At 47.0% G+C, this 18,504-nt stretch overlaps 1 protein-coding gene across 6 annotated transcripts in view; it reads right to left on the reverse strand.

The window, feature by feature from the left end:
- Positions 1–18,504, reverse strand: part of LOC119395923 (solute carrier family 26 member 6) — a 275,825-nt gene that overhangs the window by 19,788 nt on the left and 237,533 nt on the right. For all 6 annotated transcript variants that reach the window (XM_049416816.1, XM_037662950.2, XM_037662948.2 and 3 more), the window contains exons 3-6: positions 4,117–4,251; positions 2,472–2,631; positions 1,486–1,596; positions 183–394 (exon numbers count right to left, since the gene is read on the reverse strand). In XM_049416816.1, coding sequence (XP_049272773.1) covers positions 183–394; positions 1,486–1,596; positions 2,472–2,631; positions 4,117–4,251 — 618 coding nt within the window. The remainder of the gene's footprint in view (positions 1–182; positions 395–1,485; positions 1,597–2,471; positions 2,632–4,116; positions 4,252–18,504) is intronic.

Here is an 18,504-nt window from a genome sequence, read left to right on the forward strand (position 1 = left end):
AACTGGTTCACGTTGAACAGGGGCCGAATTTCCCACAACTTCTATTTCGTCAGTGCTCTTTGAAGTTCCACTCATAGAAAACAAATAAGCCTATAAATGGGGTAGGCTTCACACGCCCGTACGGACTTTTCTTTTTCCACTATGACAGTCATACAGTTAACGTTTTAATAAACTGCACCAACCTGCACCACGCCTACAACAACGGCCAAAGCGCCTAGGACTTCCATGCTGGTCGGTGGAGCGTCGTCGCCCATGGCGTCGAGACTACGTTGTCTGACAGCGACGCCGTCTAGCGTCGAGTTCGCGGCCGTCGTCTCGGTGCCCTCTCCAGGTATGATGGCGTTCATTTCAACGACGGCAGACGCCGACAGAAGGCTCACGACGGCAAACGTGCCTGCGTGATGCAGAAAACGACGTGACGACATGAATACATGCGAAATATTAAGAAATCTGGGAAAGGACAGGGAAAGTTGCTTGCAGCTCTTAGTTGAGGTGTTGAACTTACGATTAAGCGGCTGTTGTGATTATATATATATATATATATATATATATATATATATATATATATATATATATATATATATATATATATATATATATATATATATATATATATATATATATCAAGAATCTTGCCCTCTGTCTGCATGGCAAGACTACCTGATCACGTATCCAACCGGCGTCATTTCTTATACATAGATACTCTGCGTTTAAATCTGAAGGCCGAAGACAATTACACCTCACTCTGCTTAAATTGCTCACAAATTGGGAACATATGTTACTGAACTATTGATGCAAACGTGCCAGTTTCAAGGCTGTAAATTCATTCATTCTAGAACGTGCATAACACTCGCGACTTTGGTTCAAGCGCAGTTTATAAATGTACAACAGAAAAAGAAGCACGAAAAGAGTAAATAAAGTGCAAAAACAGCGCGATATAAACACAATGTAAACATACGGGTATAAAACAGTCGCAGGAGAAAGCACGCAAATTTAGATATATAAACCTGACCACGCATGTATTTCGCCACGTTAAAGCAAGTGTCAAAGGGGCAAAGTTAAACATATCACGAATAATGAACGAAGGAAGGGAACCTCTGAGGGCTCGTTTCTTTGTCTGACAGAACCTTAATGAAAACCAGCAGATAATGAAGCCGAGGGAAGTATGGAGGACGTTAATTGTACTGTTTTAGGTGCATTGTAATAATTGGGACATATATGTAAAGAAAGTAAAGTGGACGAAAAGACAACTCGCCGCCGGCAGGGACCGGACTTGCAACCTTCGGCAGGTCCAGTCCCTGCCGGCGGCAAGTTTTTTCGTTCACTGTGCTTCCTTCACATTTATAATGTAATTACTACAATACAATTAAAACAGTACAATTAACGCCCTACATACCTTCCTTGGATTCATTATCTCTTGACCTCACGAAGAAAGATGGCATGGCGCGAGTAAGGTGACGTCACGCTGTCGTTGAAGTTGCTTACCGACGGAGACGTGCCTCGATGTTCCCATGAAGAAGTAGATGATGGCCGGGAAGGCAGACACGTAGAGGCCGTTGATGGCTCCGGCCGCAGCCAGCACGCCATACGCGAGCCCTGCCGGTAGGACGTCGTTCGATTGCTTCGTTGACAGAATGAAGCACCCGATCAATCTAGCGAGCCCGTTTTCATCGATCGAGCGATCAATAGCTGACTAACGTGGTGTAAGCTATCAGTTAAATGAACTATAGGCTCTTGGGCTGTCGTTATCTATAGCTTGTACAAGGAGCAGATCTTGCCCGCAATCTCCTGCATCGTGTTTGTAATTATTATTATTATTATTATTATTATTATTATTATTATTATTATTATTATTATTATTATTATTATTATTATTAACCGAGTGATTATACAGACATATACACCATATCCGAAAGCTTCAACATACCCGGTCCCATTCTCCGAACTGACGTTACAGTGCAGTGTTATTACCGCTTTCATCTGTATGCGCCAAATCCATAGGTTATGTGTTGTTTTATCGTCTAAACGAAGGACGAAAATAAAAAGCATTCTTGATTGATTGATTGATTGATTGATTGATTGATTGATTGATTGATTGATTGATTGATTGATTGATTGATTGATTGATTGATTGATTGATTGATTGATTGATTGAAAGTAAAGCACTCAGCGACAAGCTTACAGGGGCAGAGAAATGCCTATGTATATAAGAACCAACCATCTGGCTTATCCCAGTAAAGTCACATAGAAGCAATTCAGTTCTCACGCGATTCTCTTCGCCATCGCACTCGCCTTTTTAAACAGCACACGTGGATTGCGCGTCATGAAATAACACGTATTTAGAGAACAAGCAACCGTCGCATGACCGCATTTTTATACCACGTGGGCGCAACACACACAACAGTCATAACAGTTATAGTTGCAGCAGTTATATAAAGAGAGAAAGGGCAAAACTTGTGCTTTGTCCGTACCTTGCGGTATGTGCATGATGCTGACCGTGAAGCCAGCCATGATGTCCTTGACGAGGAAGTCGCGCACGCGGTAGCGTGGCAACCAGTGTAGCACGGGCAGCAGGGAGTACAGTATGCTTAGCGGCGTGCATGCGCACGAGGTGAGAAACTTGCGCTTGACCTGCACGTGAGTGGTGCGAGAGAAAAAAGGTGTAGACAATGCACCACCGTTGAAGGGTGTGGTATGCACACGGTTTCACGATCACGACAACAGCAGCAAGCACGCGGCCCTAAGAATCTCCCCGTCACATGCGTCATTAGTCTGCTACATTCCTAAGTACTTTTAGAGTGTGGAAAATTCCTTTTTTACGTCTTCATACCAAATATGGGTGTCACAATGCCTCGAGACTGATAATACTTTTAGTTTTGCGGATAACTTAGGACAGCGTTTACTTCCAGGCCCACCGTGGTAGCTTAGCCGGAAATATATGCGTATCCCTGCTGAGTTCCGGTGCGCGGCTTCGACATTTTCTTTAACATGAAAGTGTTTTATGCCCGGGTCCACCAAGACTTCAGTGACGTACTTCCGTCACGGAAATGACGTCGAAAAAATGCGACGATCAGACTGCAAAGAAAAAAAGTTGCGTCAACGGGCATCGAACTCACGACCGCTCGGTTCGCAACAACAGATGCCGGGCACCCTGTCCACTGCGCCACGGTCACAGACTCTAGAAGCTTTACAAACGCGCCTTTTATATCTACCATTCTCCCGGTCGGCGGGGTGGTGTTGCCCTCTGGGAGCGGTAAAGTAAAGTAATCCGTCGTTACTGTTGCCTCCGCTATTAGCGCCTGCAACGCGTTACACGCCCGTCCCATTCGGCGCTTTTTCAATAGAAGTTCAATTCTGTCAATGCCTTAAGACACTGCGAGGTGGCGATTTTAGCCCAAGCGTCGTAAAAGCGTCGTAAAATCGCGGCCGGGCTACCGGGGCGGCACGACGCGTTTTGCGTTTCCCTCTAGTCCGGCCGTGGTGTTCAATCACATTTTGACATGCCGCGGGATGGCGACCAAGTTCTGCGTCCAATATGCGACGCTCTTCTGGCTATCACACCTCGTTCTCTGATTACGCTTTCACAGTTAACTACTACAGCTATCACAAGGGTTTGTTTAATCATTTAACATGGACGTTAGTCGTCGGGATGGAGATGTACCACCAATCATCAAAGTGGGTGCATCCACGTTAAACGGTGCTATAGCTGCCAGACATCAATATACATTGTACAAACTCTCTTATATCAATGTACAGTAAACATTCAGTTACTTTTGTAGGGCACGCTTTACTTTCGTGTTATTCCGATTCCTGTGACGGAGGGATCAACAATCTTTTTTTTTTTCTAACCACAGTATCGTACGCCACAATCACGTTCAAATCCGGCAACTTCTTAACTGGAATTACGGTGTGGTGTTATTGCTGCAGATTTTTCATCTGTGAGTGCGAAATATAAAGGTTACGTGTTCTTCAAAGTAAAGCACTCAACGACAAGGTCATTACAGAGCAGAGAAATGGTAAATTTTGGTAACTTAGTTAATGGTTGCTGTGGTAAATATACTACGTACTAAGGAGGTACCAGCTGTATACTTCGACAGGTGCACTCAATCTGCCCACCTTCTGCGATAGGGTGGCGTCCGAACTGTCGTTGCCGTAGTTCTTGACCAGCTCTTCTTGGTTCATGGCTTGCCGGTGGATGCGAATGCGGGGTTTCGAGCCGTCCAAGTTGTTGTTGTTGGAACTGCTGCTTTCCTGCGTGAACACGTCGTAATGTGCGACCGTTAACGATCGAGAGAAAGGCCCCTACGAGGCAAGGAAAAAGAAAAATATAGGCTTAATGTGCAAATCAAGCTTTCAGTCAAGTTTGACTGCCCTTGTATTGTGCCCTGCTACTGCGGACCAGTTTGCCTGACCATGGCCCTGCACCTAGTACAGGGCACTTTGTCATTCGTAACCGACATTACACCGCAAGGTTAACCCAACCCCCACAGAAGTTTTCAAGGAGCGCATGTCAATGACGATTTCGGGTGACCACTGCATTCATGTTCGAGAGGGCTGATTTTCAATTCCAGCGATGCGCCTGTGTTATGGTTTATTTGCAATATTTCTTTAATTGCTATTAAAAATATTGAATGTGACCCTAATCCTTCATTTGAGTGACTTTTAGTGGCACTTGCACGTGGGCGTTCGTGTGTCGTGATGTATTCCTTGGGTCAGCTTTGTGTTTCGTCGCGCTGCCAAAGCAGATCTCGGAGGACACGTCGAAAGACTCGCGTGGTTGAGAGATGCTCCGCTAGGCGCCGCCACGATACCAGCTGCTCGCAAGAAAACCATCTGCTCTTTCATGTGAACTCATTAAATATTAATTAATTATTCTGACAGTTAATTGGTCCTTATCTCAAGTAAACTTATGCTCCGGTATCATATGTATCCAATGTCACTCTTCACTTGAACCAGAACTATTGATTTCGTACCAATGTCATTTTTTTAGAAGACTTTTGCCGAATATTCGGAAAACTGATAGTAAGTTAAGTTGTCGACTGGAAGTGCCCGTGCCACTATAATAAACACCTCTTTATTTGTACTTGTACTACTCAGTGCCATTCTCACTCTTGCACACACACGCACACACGCGCACGCACACGTGATTCATCAATGGGCCTCCGAACGTTCACGTTCTTGGATGGGCGTCGTCCTTGTAACGTTCAGGCAGGATCTTTTGAATAAGTGGTCTTACGTACACCAGTGTCGTAACGCGGAAAGAACAGGGCACGGGACCACAGTGCGACAAGGAAAAAACAAGGTCTGTATTGACAGATCAAAAGAGAAGACGTCGTCTTCCTCAGAGAGAAACGGTGGTGGCTGTTCGTGCTCATCACTTCGTTGTCCTCTGTCGTTGTCCTGCCGGCTTTTAGTCGTGACAATGTCTTATCATCGTAATGTAGGCACATATGAAACTCTGCCGGAAAAGTGTAGAACCTGTGGCGTCGGTACTTACGTCACACCAACGAAGTATTAATAATTCCAGGAATGACTAATCACTGACGATGAGCACCGGAAGATAGTGCGTTGCGCTATGAAATATATACTGAAATATTCTTTTTACATATTGATACAGCGCTGAATATCGAGCAGCGGTTCACCTCCATTGTGTATAACAAGCTTCTGAAGGAGCGTGTCTAAAATAAGGCTATTGCAGGAACCAGTTGTCAGAAGTGACGTGCGCGAAAAATGTGAGAGATTGATGTGGGACTTCAAGTCCTCCACTTCCGCTCCCGCTTCCTCAGCAAACGTGGACCCGACAGTTACCGGGTTACGGCCGTATAACAGTGCGGTAGTCACCTACTGACCACCACCGCCATGACCGATGCTTACAAGTCCCACCGGTATATAGGCCCAGTTCCTGGGGGCGACAACCAGTAGCATGCGTGTAGACTACACGCTCACTAGAATGACAGCTTGGACCGAGGTTGAAACACTCTAGCTACCAATCCCTGCCTGGGTATCTCGAGCCACCTAATCAAGGTATTGGCGTTAGGAGAAGGTTTTATTACCTTTACATATGGAACAGTTTTAGAGAACGTTGCACGAGCCAATCGTCAGAAGTGATGTGCGCAAAAGAAATGAGAGATGGATGTGGGACTTCAAATCCTCCGCTTCCACTCCCGCTTCCCCAGCAAGCGTCGACCGGATAGCTACAGGGTTACGGATGAACAATGATGCGGTAGCCACAATATGGTCGCCTGAAGGTGTACATTTCACCAGCATGGCCTAATGCTGCATGCCGAATGCAGTATGTAATTGTGTTCAACTGAAATTAACTATTGTCTTGAAATATGTGCCGTGTAAATTTTGATAGTAGCGTATGTTATCCACTCAGTCACGTCAGATTTATACATGTCAAGCGATGAACACGTCAAATGTGGTAGTGCAAGTCTTAATTTATTTTGCATTACTTTCTATACCAGCGCGACTTCTGCGATTGTGTTTGGTTAGCAGAGGGTTACATTTACATTCGCCACTATTTTTCAGATTTTTTTTTTCATTGGCGTTACCAATTGGAACATCGAAAAATACGTTGAATCTCTAAATGGACACACCGTAGCTATAAAACGCTTATATGTGCGCAGCTGCTCCTCGCGCTCTCTTTTTGTTCATCTATTTCATTTTAGGCGCACCAATCACTGACTAGTCCTTTTTAGCGTCCACGCGATCTATGTGCTGTCCCCGTCAGCAAGAGAAACGGTGACAAAGGAACGCCGTATGCTAGGCGCAAACAAACAACGCGTCGAGTCGCGTGGCCCTTGGCACACCGTCGCTCGCTTGCAGTGATGCGTGAAGTCGGTGAGCGCGCTCACGTCGCATGACCGCAGTCGCCGATACCGTAAGTTATTGTGCAACAACCAGGCAACGCGGTCTGAGCTGCAAGTCACGCTCTGACGCTGGAGGCTGAAGTTACGTAGACTAGAGCAGCTGACGCCGTCAAACATTGGGTGGACGAACAAGTGATCTATGTAAACAAGTTTTGCGAAAACCCGCGACGTGCAGGAAAGGTCGAGAAAAGGAATAGTTTCGATCACCCCGTCTGCATACTACAAAGCTACGAGAAAATCCAACGGAGCTTCTCAGAAAGAGCCTCGACGTTGAAAGAGTGGTTATCCTGTTTCGGGATTCGAACCAGGAACCAATGTCGGTCACTCTACAATCAGATTTATACGTGGAGACTAACGCCGGTGTAACACCGTGCACTGCTGATCGCGATTAAGCCCGATTAGAATCGTGTTTCTCAACAGTGATAAGCTCCCTTCTTCAGCTTCCGTGAAGGAGGCAATGACGATCGAGAAATTCGATGCGATCAAAAGTGACCGTGCGACACCAGTAGGGGAATCTTTTGTTCGAAATGCTCGTTTATTTGTTGGACACAGCCAAATGAACACAACAGATAATTAGGCCAGGGATAGCATAAGGGACGTTAACTGTTGTCTTTAACTGCAGTGTAGTTAATTGTAACGTAAAATCGAAATAAATTAAAGTACCAATTGAGCTACGACAGAAGGCGCTTCCCCGTCCGCTTCGTTGGGTATTTTCTGTGCATGTGATCCCTGGCAGCGTTAGCCAGCGCCGCTCGTAGCCCAGGCACCGAGTGTGTAACACTACTCCGCGGGAGGCAGTCACGTGATCTTTTCCACGAGGCGACAGCTGTCCAATAAACTCGCGTTTGCTAACCTAACGTATCAGTCTTACGTTGACCAACGTAACAGCTATTTTCGTTTAAAAGGTGTTTTTGCGCCCGCACGACAGCCTTGTCCACAAAGAAAGCAGGAACAGCAAGATCGCGGATTTATAATAAAGCAATTTCTATCTTCCACATAAGATTGGAAGCTGAGACCTGACAGTCCAACACTTGCGAATGGGGATTTTTCGGCCCACTCATCCACTTTTTTGTGTCTCACTTACGAAAAAGATTCTGTAATTTCATTTCTCCTCTGTTGACACTCTGGTCCTTTCTTTTCATGTTAGTGTTCACTTACAGCTCGCTTTGGTGACTCACTCGAAGGTTAGAGGGGAAAAAAATGAATGCACACACTATAAAGCACAGAACGCGCCACGAACGCATTACACTGGCGCAGCTGCAAGTGCCTCACAAGCGAATCCACGAGCAAATATAGTATTAAACAAGGAAGTCTACGACGCGGCACTCGCAGCAGTCGTCATGTCCCGCTTCACAATACAGATTCGTCAGAAAAAAAGGCGAGAAAAAAAGTCAAAGTAAATCTGCCGTCTTTCGACAAAAGACGACAGACCAAACATTCTACTTAGCTCTAGACGAAATACAGAGCTCAAAATGTGTGTCTCGTGAGACAGAAAGGAGGACAAATGAATGGTGAGTCAGCATGGTGTTGCGTCTCAAGAAGTCAAACGGGCGGCGAAAAACTGTCTTCTCAGCAGGACGGAGGAAAAAAAGAAAAACGAAAATATGAACGGATCTCGTAGAAAAGCTTTTGTAGACTCAATATTGTGTTTCTTAAGCTCGTTTAAAATACGAGCGTGTAACTTAAAAAGGGACTTCGGAAGACAAGGATAATGCGCTTATCTTGTCCTTGTCTTCCGACGTCCATGCTTAAGTTACGCGCTCGTATTTTAAGTATCATGAATCACCAACTCGCCTAATCAGCCATTTTAACAAGTTGTGTTTCTATTGACTGTCTGGGGCACTCAATAGAACGTTCGCCGAGATGCAATTAAATAGAGGGTCGCTTCTTTTTATGAGGAAAAAAAAACTCGCACGGTCTTTTATGAATTCGCCTATGACCACTCGAAGGCAAAAGCCATCTTGTTTTTCTTTCCAGTCGATCATCCATCGATCAGCCCTTTCGAGCCGGCTGCGAGTAGTAAATTATTAAAAGCACGTAATAAGGTAATAATAATTGGGGTTTAACGTGCCAAAACCACGATATGATTATGAGGGACGCCGTAGTGGAGGGCTCCGGAAACTTCGACCACCTGGAGTTCTTTAACGTGCACCTAAATCTAAGTACATGGGCCTCAACCATTTTCGCCCTCATCGAAAATGCGGCCGGGATTCGATCCCGCGGCCTTCGGGTCAGCAGACGTAATAACGTGAACATAAGTAATTTAATACAGAAAGTTAAGGCTAACCTAACTTTTGTGCTCAGCCGGGCTAAATGAATGTTGATTCAAAGCTCATCGGGTGCCATCTCAACTTTTACTTTTATCGTCATCGCAGCACCTGCGGCAGCACTGCGATTCGCGTCACTAAAAAAAAAAAAAAACGATTTTGTATGAGCAGTAAAGTTAGAACCTTCAGCGAAAGAAGGGTGTAACATTAATTAGTTCTTGCCGCTATTAGCACTTACAGGAATAATGCACTGGTCTCATTGGTAGGTCCGAGGCATACATGTATCCAAGCATCGCGAGACCGGATGTACTTCCGTCCCATAACGATGGAAGTAAATATTTGGCTTATATAGTCCCATACGAATTCTTTTGCAAGTAACATGGTGCTTGCAAACGCGTTTACCAATTGCTCACTCGTCAATAGAGTAATTGATATAGATAGTCAGAAAGGCACGCTGCACAACCGTAAAATGCTGCGTGGATTAGATCGCAAAAAAAGAAATAAAAAAGAAGTCAATGAATCATTAATAATATCTGGGGTTTAACGTCCCAAAACCACGATATGATTATGAGAGACGCCGTAGTGGAGGGCTCCGGAAATTTCGACCACCTGGGGTTCTTTAACGTGCACCTAAATCTAAGTACACGGGCCTCAGACATTTTCGCCTCCATCGAAAATGCAGCCGCCGCAGTCGGGATTCGATCCCGCGACCTTCGGGTCAGCAGCCGAGCGCCATAACCACTAGACCACCGTGGCGGGGCCGTCAATGAATCATTGTGCGGGGAATTCGGCGAAATATAGGATCAGAAGGTAGAGTCACGCTTAACGACCTGCCTTCGCTGCAAAAGTCGCAATAAGCGGAACTTACGCTTGTTCTTGCGCCGCCAGAGCGGCCGCTCTTTGGGAGAGTCACTTTGGCGCCGTCAGATTGGTCACATGTTTCCGCACACAAGGAACCGTCGCTGTCTAGGACTCGCTCTAAAAGATACCTCCCTGAATTCCTTTACATTAATATTGTTTCATACCACAATAAGCTCACTAACGAGCCGTAACTGCCGTAGCATTACCTTAAGACCCGACTTGATTGTACTACAGAGCCTATCCCGCCCTGCTCGAGTGTTTGGTCTACAGCACGCTAACCTCAGCACAGGTAGCAGGAAATACAAAGAACGTTAGTGAACGTCCACGGAAGGGGCTGCCGGCGCGACTGTCGAAATACGATTCCATACAATAGCAAGACACACAGCTGCAGGCGGCCAAAGAAACTCGGTTGCAGTTGCAGACGACAGTTGCTCTTGGCTGTCTGTGTAAAAACATAGCAGACCGGCGGAAGAAAAAAAAATACACTCACGCCGCTCGCGTGGCATTCGAGTAGCAGGGGGACTGCTGTCGGCGAAGGAGGATTCCGTTGTCGGCGGCGCTGCCAGTAACGCCCAGTCTTACGTGACGGCATGCCTGAAAACAACTCCCTGTTGCGTCGAAACTGTTAAACGACGCTCACAAAAAAATAAAACAAAAAATAAAGACGCCAGCACGAAGAAAAGGTATGCCTAACAGGGAGCTGATTTCAAACGAACGCTTAATCAGAAGGACGCATTTATTATGCGCTATTCTTAACCACAGCTATCTCACACGTAACTCAAAATAACGCACACGAAAAAATGACAAAACTATCATTCCACATCATTTAGCGCAGGCGCACATGTAACCTATGTTGACGATCAGTGAAACAGAACGGCTGCCACGACATCATAAACCAAGCAGCTGCCACGATACTTTGATGTAGTGTTAAAAGTGCGGAATTTCGTTATTTAAAAGGCGCACCGAAGGTTTCCTCGTGCATGTGGCGGACCCGCTTGCGAATATAAAGCGCCAGTTAGAACCCTATAACTAATTTATCTCTCTGGCGACAAACAATTGTAGCGCTTAACGAGATAGAAGTTCATAACGGTTGCTGTTCGGGCGAGTTGGTGTTTGATAATTGCAGCACGTAGTGGCTCTTTTCTTATATATGGCTTCCACTGACGTCACAGAAACAACCACGTTGGAACACCAACGTGGTGGCAGGCGAACTATGTGACGTCACGTTAGTGTTATCAGTAAATCGCATGTTGGTTCCTTCGTTATTCATGCCCAGCGGCCCAATAAAGTTGTAACGACGTCGTTATCACACTGAAGGAGGTTAATCGCGGCATGATTACAATGCCTGGACGTGATCTAAGCCGCCATCTTGGAGCCATGTTGTGCATCCGTGACGTCACGTGCAAGCTATCAATTGACGCCTTGCACGTGACGTCATGGGCGCACAACATGGCGACTTAGATGACGTCAAAGCAGTATAACCGCGCGGCAGCTAACCTGCTTCACTGTAATGACGTCGATGGAACGTTTTGGGGCCTCTGTGCACGAATAACGAAGGAACCAGCCTGCCATTTACTGACAACACTAACGTGACGTCACAAAGTTCGCGTCCCACCATGTTGGCGCTCCAACGTGGCTGTTTCAGTGACGTCAGAGCAAACCATCTATATGTGTCGCGCTAATTACATGCTGCAGTTCCAAGATAGACTTGCGTCCGCATTACTTGGCATTCGCGGCGTAATCAATCTCCTTTGTCACGTACGCTTGCGCTATTCGAGTTAGAGTGATAGTTTTGTACAGATTTTCTTTGCTTGTTTCATGAGTGATGTGCGGATATAAGGGATAGGAATAGTGCGAGATGCATTTGTGCTCTTCGGCATAAACGTCGGAAAGGAGCCAGCGCCTGTCGTGACGTACCTTTGCTTTTGTCCTCGTCTTTATTTGTGCATCGTTTAACAATCACCATGCAAATTTCAACTTGCCGCACTTCTTAGCCTTCTCTTGCTTCGTTGCTATCACGGCTGTTGATGTTAGTTGTCGTTCGCCGAGGTACCCATATGGCTCATGCCCACTACGGTGTACTTCTACAAGAATATAAAAATGCCAACATCGGAGAACATTCGACGGCACTGATAAACTGTGAGCAATGCGAAGAACAAAAAAAAAAATACATTACACGATAACTATAACAAGAGTTAAAGTGGAACAAGTTGGTTCACGTGCTCTGCGAGAGACAGCACGACTTGAAAGGACACTAATAAGAAAACCGAAGTTGAGCTCTAATGGCCGATCATTCAAATACGATCATAGTTATGACATTCTCACTGCGAACAGAGCTTTATTAAGCAAAATAGAAAGAGAAAAACTCGAGGATACGTTCTGAAATCGCTTCGAATTTCCACCACTAGATGCTTTTGACGTCGGAGGTATCGAACGCACACCTAGCTGCCACGCTAATACGCGAGTTATGCACCGCTGCTTACAAATATGCCCTGTGGAATGTACTACAAACGTTTTGTCCGCCGCAAAACTTTGCGGGATCTGCAGCGCGTGGAGTAGCGACGGAAAGCTGCATTGCTGCCTACCGTCACACGGCGTGGCAGTGGCGTATATCGAGGGGTGGGGGGAGGGGGCATGAGCCTGGTGTGTCACCCCCTGGCTACGCCACTGCGGCGTGCTCTTCGGGCTATCGACCGAGGCCTCCGCGATTAGCTTCACCAACTCACAGTTGCCGGAACCGATCACGGAGGCCACGGCCGATAGCCGTGGCCTCCGTGAGGGTGACAGGTACATAGAGGGTGACAGGTACATGGAGGTACAGGAAAAAGCCTCGGCAGCAAAAGGAAAGAGGAATGCTGCAATAATGAAGCACAGAGCGTTGTGGGGACACAATAGGTACGAGGTGCTTCGAGGTCTGTGGAAAGGTGTAATGGTTCCGGGGCCTACTTTTGGGAACTCAGTGGTGCGCATGAGGGCAGAGGTGCAATCGGGAATAGATGTAAATCAAAGGACTGTGGGTCGCCTTGCGTTGGGTGCTCACGGGAAGACGACAAATGAGGCTGTAAAGGGCGATATGGGACGGGCAGGTTTTGAAGCGAGGGAAGCTCAGAGCAAAATAAGTTTCGAAGAAAGGCTCAGGAATATGAAGGAGAGTAGATAGGCAGAGAAGGTGTTCCGTTATTTGTATATGAAGAGTGTGGACACACAGTGGAGAAAAAGAACTAGGAGGCTCACTAGTAAATATACGGCTGGTAGTGTAAGAAATATGTCAACAAAGAGCGTTAAGCGAAATGTCAGAGAGGCGGAGAGGATTTACTGGACGGTAGCTATGGAGAAAAAACTGGCTTTGAATAACTACCGAAAGGGCAAAAATTAAATAAGGAGGGAGGCATTTTACGATAATTCAAGGGGAAGCGCTTTACTGTTTGAAGCGAGATCGGGTTGCCTTAGAACGCGTAGTTATAAAGCGAGATTCAGTAAAGAAGAAGAAGAACAATGCACATGATGCGGGGAAGATAAGGAAACGGCGGAGCATGTTCTGAGTGAATGTGGAGATATCCACCCAGGTGTACGTTTGGGCACGAGCCTACATGAAGCCTTGGGTTTTAGGGACATCAATGGACAGCTATACACACCCGCGATTGAAATGAGTAAGAGACGGTTAGAGTATTGGTGACAGAAAATTAGAGAGAAAGGAAAAAATAATATTGGAAAAAAATAAGGACATTCTGCCGTAAAGGGCAGAGAACTGGGCTGAGAATTTAGGTTTCTTTTAATTTTTTTCCTGTAGTAATATTTAATCCAAGTTGAGGCATTAGGCCAACATTAAAAAAAGAAGGGAAAAAGAAAAAATATTTTTTGTCGAGCATGGTGGCACAGTTGTCACCGCCCCGTTATAAAGGGGACGCTCATAGCATCCATTGTCATCCGTCATCCGTCGTCCCGCCACGCCCTGCAGATCCCACAAACGTTTCGGCCGACAGCACACAAACAACATTCGGCAACCGGAAGGGCTCGACTTCCGTCGACTAAGCGTGCTTATATATATCCTACAAAGCCCAGCCCTGCTGAATCCTCGGTTATTTTTCCATGCGGAACATTCGCGTAACCTGAGCAGCAACGTCACGACTGACGTCACTGACAGGTCGCTGTCGACTCTGGCTGTGGCAGTAGTGACGCTGGCAAAATAGTGAGAACCGCGAAGCGGAACGACGTGGGAATGCCGTGCAGAATTGGAGTTCCGCTGTTGCGGTGTTGGATTTGCCTATAGTCTTCGTGCTTGCGGCTTCGAACGCACTTGTGCCTTTGTTTATTGTTGTGTTTTCGCTTTCGTTTCCGATAAAAGAATGGCTCGGTGAGCTGACCTTGTGAGGTGATTTGAATTGACCAGCCTAAAAGGGCCAAGGTGGGGAAGCGAGACTGCAAAACTTTTGCTGAAGTCCGTTTTACGACAAAGCGCCTGCAGGCTACACGGGGCCGAAGTAGCGAAGCTGAGGAAAATCTATGTACTACCAATTATTCCCATGCTAGCTGAAGTGCCCTGCTTTGCACATTAGCGCCAGATTTCCTCCTGGCGTGCTATTATGAAACTATAGCAACGGCTTGACGGAAACGAGGCTTCGCTTTCTGTCGGCGCGGCCGGCGGCCCACTGCCGCACGCAGAAGCACCTGCCGCGCGAGCACGGAGGATCATTGAGCGCTCCGTTTGACTGAAGCCGCTGAAACGCAATCCTGCTTCTTCCCCGACGATACTTTTGTTGCAGATGTCAGAGTCAGCAGCGACGTCCATTGCGGCGAACAAGGAAGCAGCGGCTGTTTATGCGAGCGGTGACGTATCACGGCGCGCCTTCTGATCCGCTTCGAGGAATGAAATCATTGAGGACGTTACTTCAATATTTTTGTAGCGTTAGCTACACTTGCCTAGCCGGAGCTGATTTCGCGTGGATCTTCATGAGCCGTGCTGCGCATGCGCGAGGATCAGTGATGTCACACAACTGGCTCACCGGAGCCGGCATCTCACGCGCTCTCCGGCACCGCCGCGCGCGACTCGCCGCTGCTGGTCTGTGCGTTCGGGAAGAGTGGCGTCGTAGCCGCGGCAGACACACTGGCACCGGCGCGCGCTACTCGCCGCTGCTGGTCTGCGCCGCATTCGAGAGGAGTGACGGCGTAGCCACGGCAGACACACTGGCGCCGGCGCGCGCGCAGCTATTCGCCTTCGCTGTGCAGTCGCCGTCTGACACTGCGCTGGAGCCGCTTGATAGCGCCTGTGACTGGCGTTTGCAGGTGGGTAACGCCATGGAGAAGGAGAGCGCAAATGTCGCTCAACGGTGCAGAAGAGCCGAGAAGCTTATCTCATCGGATCCCGAAGTAGTTGCCTGGCAATTAGCGGTTCAGCGTACGAAGAATGAACAGAAGGCTAATAATCCTAGAAAATCTGGAAAGCTAAGAATAATCAGCTGAACCTTTGCTAACGCTACGTATATCCTGGCATAGCCGAGCTAAGCCACTGCAATTTTTTTCTTTAATATATGTGGTTTTACGTCCCAAAATCACGATATGATTATGAGGGACGCCGTAGTGGAGGGCTTCGAAACTTTTTACCACCTGGTGTTCTTTAACGTGTACTGACATCGCACAGTACACGGGCCTCTAGCATTTCGCCTCCATCGAAATGCGACCGCCGCGGCCGGGATCGAACCCGGAGGACGCTGCTTCAATGCCGAATCTCCGGTAAGAGAAGTTGAGCAAGAGATATTCGGTCTTTGGTTTCGAATTCCTCCGTTAATGAGTTGTGTTTTTGCGCCGAGCAAAAGCTGCACGCATTATTAGGGCCCCTCTTTCCTTCCGGCTCCACTTACCTTTAAAAAGCAGACAGACAGACGCGACAGAACCACATAATCAAATCTACGACCGTTGATTGATTGCGCGAGCGTACCGAAAGACACACCCACCCAAGACACACAATATTACATGTATTAACAGCTCTTCGCACTACATGGCATCTGTATACCATTTTCTCCCCCAAAGCTGTTCCAATTACGCGCGTGGCTCTGTGTTAAAACAACTGACCGACAACCATACGCCCTGGGTTTAATTCCCACTCAACCCAAGATTTCAAACATTTATTTGCGTGTATCTTGATATTCCGCTGACAGACACCGACGCCAACACCGGAATTTCTACGACACAGGCTCTTTGACGCTATCGCGTTAAGGAGGCCACCAGGGTGGACTCCATAATAAAATGACGGATGGATTAGCAAACAACAAACTGCTACTTGTTCACAAGACGTACGACATTCTGCTATGTTGCAAGCCATTTGATCAGATACTAGACGAACACCAGCGCTTACAGAAACACGGCCCATGGCCTACGTACTCGCACGAGACGGATCTAGTTTCACGTGCGCAGGGGCAGTTGCACCGACGAGAACGCTGCATGCACCGCCCACAGAGCCCTTCCAGGTGTTTTAGCCAGACGCGAGTATAGAGTTCACCTTGCAAAAGTATTACACGTAGAAGGTGCTGAGGCAAACTAGTGCCAAGGTCACTATTAAAACGAGCATTCTCGCTTTCTCTCTTTGTCATACACACACACACACACACCATCAGCAGCCTTGACGATTATTTACCAATAATCCACAAGGAAATCGAAGCCACAAGGAAATCCACACGGATTTCCTTGTGGCTTCGTGTGGCTTCGTGCTACTAACGGGTGGTTGTCAATTATCCCTTTCCGATATTGTAGAATATGGGCCATACGAGATTTTTCGAGATTTTTCGTATGCATAGACAATGCAGTCGACTGAACGCCGCGCTGTCTCTCATACCGCGGCTCATTACGTCTTCCAACAAGTCTGGTTTCTTCTTGCATAACAAAGCATTGCCAACTGTCCAGGTGTCCTTTGCCTTCAAGTGTTGCAGAGTATGTAAAATGCTGCGGAACATTTATTTCCGTGTGAAAGCAGCAACCGCGAGAGATCCTTCCGGTAAGGCAGGGCGACCGTGAAGAAACTAGATTATACGTTTGGCTTCCTGGCTCTTCAGGGGAAGGGGAGCGAAAGGTGTGGGGAAGGGGGGGAGGGGACTGCAAGGGGCGCAGTCAGGGTTGCCACTGACTTTCGAGTAAATGTCGCCAAACAACGAGCAGAAAGTCGCCAAAAGTCGCCATTTTTTTTACAAATTTCGCCAAAAAAGTCGCCATTCTATATATGTGCGGCATATCCTAGTAATAGGAACTTCCACTGATGTATAGCCCCGTAGAATACAATGCCATTCAAAGCCCTTAAAGTATATTGACATTTCTCAATACCAGGCGCATCGCCCCTTCACCATGGGAGTGCTTGGTGCACCTGGTTCTCCGACTAGCCGCAAGATGTGCGCGGAGGCGCAAGTATGAAAGGATAAAACGCTCATGATATCCTTCCATCCCTGTCCGCTCGTTTCAAAGGTAAAAGTGTGGTAAACCTTAGGCGAAAGCCGCGAAGGCGTTGTTTGTAGACAGCTTTACATCCTCTCATATGAAAAAAAGGATTAACAGGTTTATTGAAAGTAGTAAGACAGAATTCTTACAGGTATCGTTCATTAGTGAGTCTTATGCCTTTCAGTGTGAACTAATATGATACCGGACACCACTGTCCCTTTCATATATAATCACTTATATCTACCCGTGTCAATCCAGTGCGTTATAATTGAACAGGTGGACATTGTAAAATGTTATATAGCAATTGTTTTCGTTGCACACGCTCACCGAGAACAGTAGAAAATGCCTGAATAAATAATTTTTTATTGCACGAACACCCGCGTATCCGCCCATCTTCGCTATACGAGCTCGATTAGGGGATACTGCAGCGGTGAATAGGTCGCCAAGCTATTCAGAATAGTTGGAGCTTTGGCGGAACAAATGGCCGGAACACACGACCAACCCGTCATCTAGCCCCTTCAGAAGCGAAACTTTAGCGAAGCTCTCAAGCATCTAGATGAATCTAGATGAATTGAGTTAGAAGCATCTAGATGAATTGAGGAGATACACACGAGTTACAGGACGGACATACAGAACGGCGCGCAATGTGCACCTCAAAACCCAGAAAAATACAGAGAATAGTGCCGCTCATTCGTTGGGAAGGCACTGAGCTTAGGATGCATAACTCAGTGGAGACCTAAGCTGAAAATCGCCAAAAATTCGCCATGTCGCCATTCATAATTTTAGGTCGCCACGGGCCTCTCAAATTCGCCAATTTGGCGAAAAGTAGCCACCATTGGCAACCCTGGGCGCAGTCCCTCCCCCCCCTTCCAGAACATAAGGGGGCGCGAGCTCTTGATTCCCTTGGAGTTGGTGCGTAAACGCGCCAAGATGTAGGAACCGCGTTCACTCACAAATTTTACACTAAGTGCCTTAGACGGAAAGCTGGCGCTGGCACATAACGTGCGCCCGCAGCGCTGACGTTAAGGCAAAGTTGGAATGATAGGCCGCAGATCGATTTGCGCGAAGTTCGTCCGTGCAGC

The sequence above is a fragment of the Rhipicephalus sanguineus genome, chromosome 6 (assembly GCF_013339695.2).
Source record: "Rhipicephalus sanguineus isolate Rsan-2018 chromosome 6, BIME_Rsan_1.4, whole genome shotgun sequence".
NCBI classification, from domain to species: domain Eukaryota; kingdom Metazoa; phylum Arthropoda; class Arachnida; order Ixodida; family Ixodidae; genus Rhipicephalus; species Rhipicephalus sanguineus.